At 44.9% G+C, this 13,859-nt stretch overlaps 1 protein-coding gene across 1 annotated transcript in view; it reads right to left on the reverse strand.

Annotated features, from left to right (window-relative positions):
* Positions 1–13,859, reverse strand: part of Bbs2 (Bardet-Biedl syndrome 2) — a 40,809-nt gene that overhangs the window by 1,954 nt on the left and 24,996 nt on the right. Inside the window, exons 12-16 of the mRNA XM_036188220.1 lie at positions 13,559–13,688; positions 11,222–11,353; positions 9,390–9,527; positions 8,554–8,666; positions 1,776–1,924 (exon numbers count right to left, since the gene is read on the reverse strand). Of these exons, the coding sequence (XP_036044113.1) occupies positions 1,776–1,924; positions 8,554–8,666; positions 9,390–9,527; positions 11,222–11,353; positions 13,559–13,688 (662 nt within the window). The remainder of the gene's footprint in view (positions 1–1,775; positions 1,925–8,553; positions 8,667–9,389; positions 9,528–11,221; positions 11,354–13,558; positions 13,689–13,859) is intronic.

A 13,859-nucleotide genomic window follows, 5' to 3' on the forward strand; every position in this document is an offset into this window, starting at 1 on the left:
GACCTCTGGAAGAGCAGTCGGTGCTCTTTACCTCTGAGCCATCTCTCCAGCCCCAGACAATTCTTTCAAGTCTGCAAGATATGTTTTCACACAGTTCCCTTTTCTGCAAGAGGGTCCCATGTCTCAGTCTCTGTAAAAGGCAGACTTTGATAAAGCACTCTTTTCTATCCCACTACACTACACCAGTATCAGCTCCTGTGTATGGTAAAGATGGATGTCTCCATCCCATATTTTACATTGCATTTTCTCACTGGATCATATTAGATCCTATCATTGATTCTATATGCTTGTATTCCTGAGGCTTTTTCCTTATTCTGTGTACGCATGCCTTACTCTCTCCTTTCCAGAACTGTGAAACATGGTTAATGGTTCACGTATTGTTTTCTCACATGTACCTAATTACCTCTGTTGAGTCAGAAAAGTTCCCAGGATTAGGAGTTGTAGTTAGTAATTCCAGATAAGAGACTTGAGAAACAATAGTCCCCTGCTGAATCTTAGGAGAAAATATTCGAGAAAGAACAGAATTTCCCGGGAAAATTACAGCTGTTGCATGTATGACCGACAAAGTAAAACTAAAAACCACCCAAAAGAATCACCAACATAATGGGAGAAAAGAGCCTGTGAGCTGCATGGACTTTACAGATTCCTACGCTGTCCCGTGGACTACTGAGCCTTGCCTCTTAAGAGTCCGTTTCCACGGGTGCTTTGCCCCAGGAAACCAACTGCACAGTGGTTCTTATGATGACCCCACACTAGGCTCTATGGCTCCAGTCGATGAACACTAACTTTTCCTTTAGAACGATGGTTCTCAACCTTCTTAGTGCTGCGCTCTTTAAAACGGTTCCTCGTGCTGTGGTGAGCCCCAACCATAAAACTATTGATCTGCTACTTCATAACTAATTTGCTACTGCTATGAATCATAATGTAAATATCTGATACGCAACCCCTGTGGAAGGGGTTGCCACCCACATGTTGAGAACCACAACTTTTTTTTTTTCACTTTTTTTTTTTTCCTGTGGAGCTGAGGATCGAACCCAGGGCCTTGCGCTTGCTAAGCAAGCACTCTACCACTGAGCTAAATCCCCAACCCCCTTTTTAAAAAAATATATTTATTTATTAAAATTTTTTCATTTTACATACCAACCCCAGTTCCGCCTCCCTGCCCTTCTCCCACCTCCTCAGGGAACCACAACTTTAGCAGCTACAGCAAGACCTTAGAAAAGGAACTCAGGGCTTTATTTCTTTTGGTTTCATTTTCTTTCTTTTTTATTTTGACACAGGGTTTTTCTGTGTAACAGCTCTGGCTGTCCTGACCTCGATTTTTGTAGACCAGGCTGGCCTTGAACTCACATAGATCTGGCTGCCTCTGCCTCCCCAGTGCTGGGATTAAAGCGTGCGCCACCAATACCTGGCTTCATTTTCTTTTTTGAGACAAGGTCTCTTTATGTAACTCTGGCTGTCCTGGAACTCACTTTGTAGACTAGATGGCCTCGGACTCACAAGAGATCTATCTGCCTGCTTCTACCTCCCAAGTGCTGGAATTAAAGGTGTGCCCCACAAGACTTTATTTCTTTAAAAAAATCTGTCTGGACAAAACTAAATCCCTAGGTCTGAGTGAGAGAAGCCCAGGTGTAACCAGCTATGGGATGTTTATGGGGTGTTGAAGGCAGGCTGCTTTAGGACCCACTGTGAGTTTCTATAATGCAGCCACCACCTTCATAATCCTCATCTTTCAAAACATAGCAGGCCGATCAGGGTGCCAGGGAAAGACTCACCACGGAGACGGCCTGCTCTCTGGATCGCCTGGTTCACCGCCTTCAGGTTTCCTAGCAGTTCTGTGTGGTTGTTACATCGAATCTTATATCCGTTTAGCAAATCTTTATTAAGGTCATAGAGTTCCATATAACGATTCTTCATTGTTTTCCTGTGTAAATCAACAGAAACCTACCATTAACATTTAACGGACTTTTTAGTCACATTAAAAAAGGAAACAGCTAGGCATGATGACACACATCTTACGGCGATATTTTATTTGTGCTGAAATGTGATTTTATTTGTATGTTAATAAAGTTACCTGGGGGTCAGAGCTAATAGCAAGCCATAGCAGAAGTCTGGCAGTGGTAGCACACGCCCTTAATCCCGATCACGTGATAGGCAGATCTCTGTGTGTTCAAGGACACCACCAGCATGGAGACACGCCTTTAATCTCAATACCAACTATAGAAGACCTGGAGGTCTGTATAGACAGGCAGTGACGAGGAGGTCATGTGGTTGGGTTTACAGCCATGAGAAGGCAGAACAGAAAGTCAATAAGAAGACAGATACACAGGAAGTAGGCCTCTTTCAGAGGGGAAGGATGGCAGCGGCAGCGAGGGGTAAGAGCGTTTTAGTCTTAGCTCTTAGCTACTGCTCTGACCTCTTGGGCTTTTAACTCTGCATTTGGCTCAGTGTTTTTTATTTAATAAGACTGTTTATATTGTATATACTTGTTGGATATAGTTTTTCTTATATTAGTTATAAGATTTTTTTTTAATTTTAGACAAAAAGGGGGAAATGTGGTGATATTGTGTTCCCCAAAATATTGTGCACCCTAATAAACTTATCTGGGGTCAGAGGACAGAACAGCCACTAGATATAGAGGCCAGAAAATAGTGGCACACACACCTTTAATCTTAGCATTCCAGAGGCAGAGATCCACCTGGATCTCTATAAATTCAAGGCCACACTGGAAACAGCCAGGTGTGGTAATAAGAGCCTTTAATACCATGAAGTGATGGCAGGAGGCAGAAAGGTATATAAGGAAGGCGTGAGGACCAGAAACTAGAAGCTTTTAGGCCAGTTAAGCTTTCAGGCTTTGAGCAGCAGTTCAGCTGAGATTCATTTGGATGAGGACTCAGAGGCTTCCAGTCTGAGGAAACAGGATCAGCTGAGGAACTGGCAAAGTGAGGTGGCTGTGGCTTGTTCTGCATCTCTGATCTTCCAGTGTTCACCACAATACCTAGCTTCAGGTTTGTTTTTATTAATAAGACCTGTTAAGATCCCTGCTACATCCTGTGAATCCCAGGACTTGCCAGGCTGAGGCAAGAGGAATATAAATTCAAAGCCAGCCTGGACCCCAGGGAGATGCTGTCTCAAAAGAAGAGAAGGAAGGAAGGAAGGAAGAAAGGAAGGAAGGAAGGAGGGAGGGAGGGAGGAAAGGAAGGAAGGAAGGAAGGAAGGAAGGAAGGAAGGAAGGAAGGAAGGAAGGAAGGAAGGAGAAACAGTTTTAGTTGTATCTTCATAGAATAATTACTGAGGTTTGCTTAAAAACATCCAAAAGTTTCCATCAAAATAGCCTTTTTCTTCCAGATAGATAGAAAACAAGTGAGCTTTCTGAGTAATTGGGCTATGATTTGTTTAGATTTAGAAGCTTATCCCTGCTTGGCTGGTATTCTTTAAGTTTCAAACTAGTAATTTATTAGATAAAGGGCTGATTAATAAAATATTTCTAGAGAACAGACTCAGCTTCACATTTTATAAAGTTTAAAAATCCATGGGCCAGTGAGATGATCTGGTGGATAAGGACCCTTGCTGCCAAGGCTGATAATTTGAATTCAATCCCCAACCCCAAGAAACAGCTCTTGCAAGCTGTCCTCCGGCCTCTACACAATGCACAGTAGCATGTACACACACCACGTAAAACAAATGTAAAAGGAAATTTTAAAACATATAAACACAATAAAAATGATTTAAGTAAAAATGCTGAACTGAAACTCATGAGTGATTAATATAAAATGGTACTTTCTCGGCAAATTTGGCAGCTTCTTATATGCAGCTTTAGTTTTCTCTTTAAGGAAAAAATTCTTCAGTTCTTTTTCTAATCTTGCTACATACTTACTATATAAACCAGCAGTCTTATTCCAAGAGAAGTAAAAATACATGTGTAAGCCAGGTAAAGGTGGTGCATGCACCCTTTAATCCCAGCAGAGACAGGTGGATCACTGAGTTCAAGGCCAGCCTGGTCTACACCCAGGGCTACACCGTGAAACCCTGGGGGGGAGGGGGAGGAGAGGCATGTCTATAAAAACCCTGTATGAAAATGTAACCACAAAAGTTAAGGCCGGGCGGTGGTGGCGCACACCTGTAATCCCAGCACTCGGGAGGCAGAGACAGGCAGATCTCTGTGAGTTCGAGGCCAGCCTGGTCTCCAAAGCGAGTTCCAGGAAAGGCGCAAAGCTACACAGAGGAACCCTGTCTTGGAAAAAAAAAAAAAAGTTAGGGAACAGTGTGGTGGGTATTGTGTTCCCTGAAATATTGTGTGTTCCCCGAAATAAAAATATCTGGGGTCAGAGAACAGACAGCCACTAGAACAGAGCCAGAAATGGTGGCTAGAAAATGGGAAGAGTAAGCCCTAACAGAAGTTGGCCGGTGATGGTACACACCTTTAATCCCAGCACTTGGGAGGCAGAGCTAGCCAGATCTCTGAGTTCAAGGCCACTTTAGAAACTGCTAAACATGGTGACCCACGCCTTTAATCCCAGGGAGTGGGGGCAGAAAGAAAAAGGTATATAAGGCGTGAGGGCCAGGAACTAAGGGTTAAGCATTTAGTTAGTTAAGCATTTGGCTGGAGAAGTATTCGGGCTTTGAAGCAACACAGTTCAGCTGAGATTCATGTGGAGGAGGAGGACTCAGAAGCTTCCAGCCTGAGGAAACAGGATCACCTGAGGAACTAGCAAGGTGAGATAGCTGTGGCTTGTTCTGCTTCTCTGATTCACCCCAATAACTGGCCTCGGGTTTGGGTTTTATTAATAAGACTCTTTAAGTTTCCTGTTACAGAACAGCGCTATCCACCCACTGGTGAAAGGATACACTGACCACCGCATGTCTTTGTGTGCCACAGTATTCAGCAATAAAGAAGGCAAAACTGCTGACACATGGATAAACCTCAAAGGCACAATGGCAAGTAGAAAAAAGCCCAACTTAAAAGGTTACATGGTATGAGGAAAGGGTAAAACTGCAGGGTAAGAAATGGACTCTGGGAACAAAGAAGGAAAAGGTATCGAAACAGAAGCCCGAAGGAATAAACATCCCACATGATAATTTTAGCAGTAATCAGGGAAGTTTCTGTGAACTGACTTCTATATGCATATTACAAGCTATATATTTACTATATTTACATGAATTAAAATGCACATGCATGTGTGTGTGAGAGAGAGACAGAGAGAGTCTGCAAGGGAGGCACAAGTGATTCTGAGAACACGGAGGCTTGTGGACACTCACTGCTCCAGAACCTCACCTGTGCAACCAAATGCTAAGGATATCAGCGTTAGAGAAACAAAAGCATGAGCTAGAGGCCCAGAAGTAGTTGGCTATCAAAAGCAAAACTCTACTTCCACTTACAGGACACATCTGGAAATCCTTTTTTCTGTTTGTTTTTGTTTCTCAAGACAGGGTTTCTCTGTGTATCCCAGGTTGTCCTAGAACTTGCTCTGTAGACCAGGCTGGCCTCAAACTCAGTCCACCTGCCTCTGCCTCCTGAATTAAAGGTGTGCACTACCACACCTGGTCACATCTGGAAATTTTTTTAAAGATGTATTTACTTATTATGTACATAGGAGAGGGTGCCAGATCTCATTACAGATGGTTGTGAGCCATCATGTGGGTGCTGGGAATTGAACTCGGGACCTCTGGAAGAGCAGTCGGGGCTCTTAACCTCTAAGCCATCTCTCCAGCCCTGGAAATTCTTTTTTTGTTTTTGTTTTTGTTTTTGTTTTTGTTTTTTCGAGACAGGGTTTCTCTGTGTAGCTTTGCACCTTTCCTGGATCTCGCTCAGTAGACCAGGCTGGCCTCGAACTCACAGAGATCCACCTGCCTCTGCCTCCCAAGTGCTGGGATTAAAGGAGTGCGCCACCACCACCCAGCTGGAAATTCTTAAGTAGCATTTTATAAAATAAAATTGTTCACAGAAAATTTTCTCACAGAAAACTATAATTACAGAAAATGCAATGTAAAACAAAGCTACTATTCATAATGCAGAGAATAGATAATACTTAGGTTCAAACTTAACATGGAAAAAATGGCTGCAAGACAGTTTGTTATTGTTGTTTTGGTTTTTGGCTTCTTGACATAGGGTTTCTCTGTGTAGCCCTGTCTGTGCTGAAACTCACTCTGTAAACCAGGCTGGCCTCGAACTCCCAAATGCTGGGATTAAAGGCGTGTGCCACCACCTCCTGGCCCACTGCCTGGCACAAGAACAGTTTTAGAGACAAGACTAAAACAAAAACCTTGAGGTGGCTGATACCAAAAGAAGGAAGCCTAAGGCACTCCTGAGAGGCAAACAGGACTGGTACAAATGAAAAGCCATCCTACCCTGTATCCTGGCTAACGTAACACCATTTTAATGTCACTTCCAAAATTAATAAATCCAAAACCAGTCATACTTTTTCTCCAGAATTAGAATCACCGAAGTTGCAAAGAGCAAGTAACCAAGGAGGATGAAGCCTGCAGGACTGTAGCCATACACCCCCGCCCCCCCCCCCTACTCCCCCTACCCCCCACCCCCGAGCATGCAGGAGGTCAAGGCAGGAGGACTGAGTGTGAGGCTGGTTACTCTCCAGAAGACCTGAGATCAGATTTTGAAAAGACTAGCACCCTGTGTGCACTGCAGCGTTGTTCACAAAGCAACACACATGAGAAAACCCACAGGCAATGAGAGAATAGCATAGGAGGCCATGAGCTACTCAGCCTCCCAAAAGAAGGAAACTGCAACACACTTGAACTTTGAGGAGCTATGCTAAGTGAAATAATCTGGTCCCCAAATGACAACTACTACATGATGCCACTTCTATGAGGAACCTATAAAACTGCCCCCCAAATGACAGAGTTAACAAGTCCAATGGTGTCTGCCAGGGGCTGGGGAGAGGGGAAAATGGAGGGTTACTAATTGTTGGGGCCACAGAGGATCTCATGCAGGGGTGTCTCCTCAATGGAGGAGACAAAAATCAAATGCCTACATTCCACTCAGAAAGCTGAGAGTGGATCTTCTTAAGGATCTGGTGACCTTTCTGTTCTCTGAAGGGACAGTCCTCACCCAGATTCCTCAGACTGATCATCCCAGACTCTTCCCTCCTAGACTGTAGCCCATCTTTAGGGGAGATGTTATGTGAACTTTATGGCCTGCTGACCTCTACACTGTCAGTCAGAGACCACACTGGATTCTAGGTCTTCTAGCTATGGAACCCACCCTCACGGTCACACAAACTTTGTAAAGGAGTTTCTATGTAATCACCCCTTAGGCGTTACTGAGCATCTGGAATTGGACTGACTGGACTGATTGTTGCCTGAAAACCTTTTCCCAATTTGTAGTGTGTTTTAAATATGCTGACAATGAACCACCTGGTGTTAGACTTCCTGAAGTCTGATCCAGGATGACAAAGCTAATCTGCACCAGGTTTCATTCTTACCTCCTCATAGAGTTCAGCGCACTGCTCTATTGATGAATCTCAGAACATTCATTAAACTGTTGATGTTACTTTAGAGTTCCATCTGGGGATTTGTAGTGGATACCTTTCCACCTATGACCTGGGGCGTGGCCCCCCACCCCGACCCCCGGAGACAGGGTTTCTCTATGTAGTTTTGGTGCCTGTCCTGGATCTCTCGCTCTGTAGACCAGGCTGGCTTCGAACTCACAGAGATCCCTCCCAAGTGCTAGGATTAAGACCTGAGAGGCACATAGCTCTTCTCCCTTGTGGGCTTGGATGGTACAGACTGACTCATGTGGCAGGAGCAGTGTGGGACAGGAGTCCAGCCTTACCGAACCCTGCGTGATTCACCTGTTCTGTTTAGTGAGTTGTCTTTTCTGATTTATATCCTAATAAATTCCTTATAACTCTTAAGCAGACTCCCCTGGATTTCTCGCTATAGGGATGTGCTATGATTCTGACACGGTTTAAGTGTGCCCTCCAAAGGTCCTCGGTGTGTTAATAGTAAGAGGTAGTAGGACCTTTTAAACAGTACAGCACAAGGTCATTTGAAAAGGATTAAGGAGGTCTCATTAGATCTCAGTTTTCTCAAGAGAACTGTTATAAAAGAAAAAGATGAGTCTGTCTGGCTTCCAGTGTTGCCATGAAGTTTCTTGCTCTTGCATGTACTCTTGCCATGATGCCATCCAGATTGGGCAATACAGTCAGGAAGGCCCTCACCAGGACCAGCGCAGTATTATTTGGACTTTGAGCCTCCAAAACCTAAATGAACCACTTTTCCTTATACGTTACTCAGTCTTGGCATTTCATCAGAGCAATAGGAAGCAGACAGATACAGGACTCATAGACATGTCTTCATGAATACTGTGTAAAATGCACACTGTAATGAGCACAGATCTCTCTATACCTTACACTGGAAGCAAAATTGCTGGGTCACAAGGTACGTGTTCAGTTTTACCAATAATGCCAACTTATTTTCCAAAGTAACCGGATCGATGTAGCCTCCACCCAGCAGCATCTCAGAGTTCCTACTCCTTACCACTCACTTGTTTTGACTGTGTATATATCCCAGCTTTGGTAAATAAATACTCACATGTCCCGCATCAGACGAGCATCCTCAGCTCTGACCAGCAAACTTCGTATGAGATTAGAATTATCAGCCATGTCAGCACTGAGCTTTTGATGCACTGAATGATACTCATCCACCTGGAGACCAAGAACACTCAGAAATTAACAAGGCTTCCCAGACCTCTTGATAGCCTAGAAGGCTGGCACTGCCTGCCATGTAGACACTGCCTCCCCGCTCAGCCATGCCATCTTAAGCTCCACTACACTCATCCCCTTTTAACAAATGGTCTACACTCCCTTCAGTGATGATACCCCAGGTTAGACCTCCTGGGTCAGCATCAAGAGACCAAGCAACATAGTAAGGTTTAGTGATTCATGACAATGACGGTGGGATTCTGGTTTCTGGGATGGGTCTTACCTTAGGAGGGGGCAGTTTAATACTACAAACTGAACCTTGGGCAGCAAGTGTTCCACCATTAAGCTGCAGCCGCTGCCCCAAGAGTGTCGCTTTACACTGCAACGGATCACAAGCCTTATTTTCTTTTTATAATTTTGAATTTGGGCTTTTGGAAAGGTATGATCTCAAGACTAAAGTGGAAACAGCAGATTAGATGGAGAGAAATTAATGATGTGATTTGTACTTGAAAGAGCATCCTCTGGAACCAGGAAACACAGGGACTGAAGAGGTAACCACTTTTACAGAAATCCCTTAAGGAACCCACCAATGCTCATCTAAGGTTTTACAAAATTCTTTAGACCATGATTATTATATAGCCTATATACATGCAGTTATACATGCATTATTCATGCACATCTTTTCTGAGAGAAATACTTCCAGCTCTGAGGCTGTCATGATCTCACCTTCACCAACACTTTTCGTAATTCCTCAAAGTAGACAGGGAAATCTGCTTCTACCTGAAGATCTTCAATAGCAAAACAAGATGCCATCGACTGGATGATATCACCAGCCAGATCAATATCGTCAGTATTGACAGTGATCTACCCAGAGAAAAATGGGCCAAGTTAGCATCTTCACAGACAGCTGAGAAATAGCACCCAACTTTCTCAATGGTCCACACAATTCTTTTGTTGTTATTGTTGATTTTTTTGTTTGTTTTTTTTGGGGGGGGATGGGGGGTGCTTGTTTGGATTTTTGTTTGTTTATTTGTTTGGTTGGTTGTTTTTTGTTTTTTGTTTTTTAAAGACAGGGTCTCTCTGTGTAGCCTTACTGTCCTGGAACTCACTCTGTAGACCAGGCTGGTCTCAAACTCACAGAGATCCACCTGCCTCTGCCTCCCGAGTGCTGGGATTAAAGGCATGAGCCACCACTGCCCACATACAGTTCTTGAGAATGTGTTTATGTGTAGTGATGAAGTGAGGCTGCTGCTTTTAGAGATTAATAAACCATAGTCATTATTGCAGCTGGCCAAAAGGTCACTCTTCTACCCCCATCAACAGTCAAACAGTGAAAATGATCTGGTGCCAGGTGTCATTCAATGCTAACGCCCCAAGTAGCTGGGACTACAGGTCAGACTACTGCACCCAGCTTGGCACCAGGAGAAAGAAACACAGCAAACAGCCCAACAGGAAAACCAGTGTCCTTGAGAACAGCTGGATGGTAAGTGATTTCTGAGATTTCTCTATCTCATAATAGAAAAAGGCCTGCAGTGGGAATGGAAGCTGGAAGTTCCACAATGTGCAGCTCAGTCATGGAGAAGCTCAGTCAGGAATGTCAACTGACTGCCTCAGTTTCTCCAGTGGATGTCTGCTGGACGGTGTGTACCTCCTTTGACGGTGCTACCTTGGATTGCTCTCCCAGTCAGGCTACCCCAGTCATCTCTGTGGGATGTTGTCAACTCCTGATCTGAAGATGTTCTGCTGTCTATTGGCTACTACAGTCTCTGCTGCTCGCTACTGATCCCCTCACTTTTGCTTGCAATATACTCAATAAATTTACTCATTCAAAACAAAATAAAAATAAAAAGCACGGCCATCGTGGCTACAGTAGATCATTCTCTAGACCTTACAGAATAGTACCCCTCTATTCTCTCAGCCATCACGATTACCTTTTTATTTTTTGTTTGTTTGTTTTTTGAGACAGCCCAGGCTTGAACTCCCAAAGATCCACCTGCCTCTGCCTCCTGAGCCAGCACACCTGCTCCGCATGGTCATTTTTAACTGTCAATTTGATCCAATCTAGAATCAACTGTAAAGGACCTTGAAGGGTCTGGACTGGAGGGCCTGTGGTCTGCCTCTAAGGGGTTCTTAGTTGGGATAACGGAGCAGGGAAGACATACCCGGAAATGGGGCCTGGACTGACGGGAACAGTGAGCAAACAGCAGGAGCACGTGTCCACACTCTCCTCTCTGTCTTGACTGAGATGTACATGTGGCCAGCTGTCTCCAGCTCCTGCCACTCAAAACAGTGGACTGTGGCCTGGAACTAAAGCTAAAACAAATCTTTCTCCTCTGTGGCTTTCACCAGGGGATTTTGTCATGGTAACATGAAGGAAGACACCAACTCTCACCAAATTACATGTGGAAGGAATGAGAGGAAGAACGAGGCAGAACCCTCTCTTCAGAGTGAACCCAGTGTCTACAATGGCGCTGACACACCAGGCTGGAAAACCTGCTTTGTGATCTGGACGGTGTGTTTCACTTTGCACAGTACAACTCCACGGCACCATACATTACCTCGCCACTTGATTTTATTTTTATGTAGAGCTGGCCACCATTGCGTAAGGATGTGAAACAGACTTGAAATGGGGCATTCTGAATGTTAGTGTCTTCTGGCAACAGAAAGTTCTGGTTGAGCCACATGACCATCTTAGAAATGAACAGAACAAAGTACATTTCAGTTTTTATAGTACAGTCACAGTGGAATAAATTCCTTACTCTAGTTTTACTGCTTGGTTTAAAAAAAATTAGACTTCACCCCCTCCTCCAACACACACACACACAGGTCAAGTGCATGTGAATCATACTCCCCTTTCCCTCATCCCTGGTCTTCAGCAACACTGGTAATTACAGCTGGTCCCACAGCTGGCACAACTGTACGGCACTTCCTCCTTAGACATAATCTTACATGCAGCATAAAGATTGAAGTAGGTGCTATTTCTGTTTATCTGGAAGCTTTTCTGTGGCGGACAGGACTGTCTGCACAGGGCTGCTCCATTTACTGTGCCATTGTTTCTGATTAAGTATACAAGTGCACACTCAGACAGAAGTCACCTGCACACAGTCTTGGTGTTAATACTTCACAGGGGTTTGCAGTGGCCTTCCAGGCTAGAATCACTCAGGAGGCTATCTAGAAGGGCCTGCCTAGTGGTCTGAAAATCTACATTGTTACAAGAATTCTGAAGCCCACATTCCCATTGTCTTCTCCGCTCTGGAAGCAGCTCTCCTGCCGTTGCTGGACCCTCAAAATGTAGGCCTTCACCAACTTGTGCTCCACCTGCTCCTTGGTCAGAAGCTGACCACCATCTGCAGTTGTGTTGAACCAACAACCAGAGACACTGACTGATGGGGGCCCCAGCAGCTCAGCAGCCCCACATCTCCTGAACTGACTCGTCCCTAGCTGCAGCTTCCACGCCAGTCTCCATTTCAGGGGACATCAGCACAGCAGCTGAGTCCCTTGGGGCTGGGGCTGGGGCTGGTGTTGGGACTGTGTGGGGAGCCTCATCACCAGTTACACCGGAACCCTTCTCTAAAGCACCAGCTCCTCTTGTGTGTGATTCTGGGCTTTGCCCTCTCAGAGGCCGGGGGTGGCCTTTCTCCTCCTCGTTGCAATGTGAAGCAGCCTTCTCCACCTCCAGCTCCCACAATTCTTCCCCCGACTCCTCCTCCGCCCTGCAGCTTCCTCTTCCTGCACCTCCCCAGGAATTATGGGAAAGTCATGGGCGCAGGGTTGGACAGGGAGAAGACAAGCAAGTACTGGATTAGTAAGAAGGAAAAGAAGAGTTCTGACACCCAATCAAAGGCTCGCTCCACTGCCTCACATGTTAAGGCTCTAACGCATTTGACACCAGTCATGGAATCTTGCAGGGCTCCTCTAGTTACACATAAGGAAACTGAAAGTGAGGGAAGCCATCAAATCACTGAAAATGTAGTTAAGGAAACACTTAAGCTAAAAACCCCAAACGCCCCCACCTTCAAATCCTCTCTTTCCATCCCCTCCCCCAAGACTTTTCATATGCAGCCCAGGCTGGTCAGGAACTCCTGGGCTCAAGTGATCTTTCTACCTTCATCTTGCAAGGCGCTGGGAATGCAGACGCACAGTGCTACCTTAAACCTCTCTCTCCATTTCATCCTAGGCTTCTCTTGAAACACTAAGTAAAGACAACTAACTAATACCATAACAAAAGAAAAGGAATTAAGAATAGGAAGAATTCAGTTCTAAGGTGTGTGTGTGTGTGTGTGTGTGTGTGTGTGTGTAACTTTCAAAGTTCGAAGAAGAAAAATTTCAGTGAATTATGAGTTTTGTTTTGTCTTTTGAGACAGGGTCTCACTATACTATGCAGGCCAGGCTGCCTGGAATTTATGATGTAAGCCAGTCTGTTCTCAACTCATAACCCTCTTGCCTCTGAAATTCTGGGATTGCAGACAGGCCTATGCCACCACACCTACAACCAGTAATGTTTTGTTATAAGTTACTAGCAGAGCCGGCAAGATGGCTCAGTCAGTAAACCATGCCAGCCTGATGACATGGGTTTGATTCCTAGAACCCACAGAGGAAGGAGAGAACCAGATGCCAGTGTTGACCTCGGACCCTCACACTCACAGCATGGCATGCACACAAACATCACACAATCATAAACACACACACACACACACACACACACACACACACACACACTCACTCGTTAATAATAAAGTAAGTGAAGCTTAAGTTTCTTAGCGAACTCCATACTACATTACATAGTTCATGGTCACTGCTGCCAGCATGACATTCACATTTCTCTCTTCCACCAGGTAACATCAAAAGGACTCTAATGTTCCAGCTCTGAACTGAAGAAAAGAGACAACACTTACCCTCTGTGCCCGCTCCGCAATGATAAAGTTCACGTAACTGGCAGGCTCGCTAGCCGCATCTGGACTGGTCAGCGCATACATGGTGAATCGGGGGAGCTGTCTCGTCAATTCAAATACATGAAACTGGGTGCTACAGCCAGTCAATGAACACAAGAGAAGTGTTTGGTGTAGTATTACATCTGTACTCCCCACCCCCTGCGTTTTCAATACAGGGTCTCATGTAGCCCAGGCTGGCCTTGAACTCCTGGTCCTCTCACCTCTGCCTCCTAAGCACTAGGATTACAATATACCACCATGCCTG

Source organism: Onychomys torridus, chromosome 5 (genome assembly GCF_903995425.1).
Source record: "Onychomys torridus chromosome 5, mOncTor1.1, whole genome shotgun sequence".
Classification (NCBI taxonomy): domain Eukaryota; kingdom Metazoa; phylum Chordata; class Mammalia; order Rodentia; family Cricetidae; genus Onychomys; species Onychomys torridus.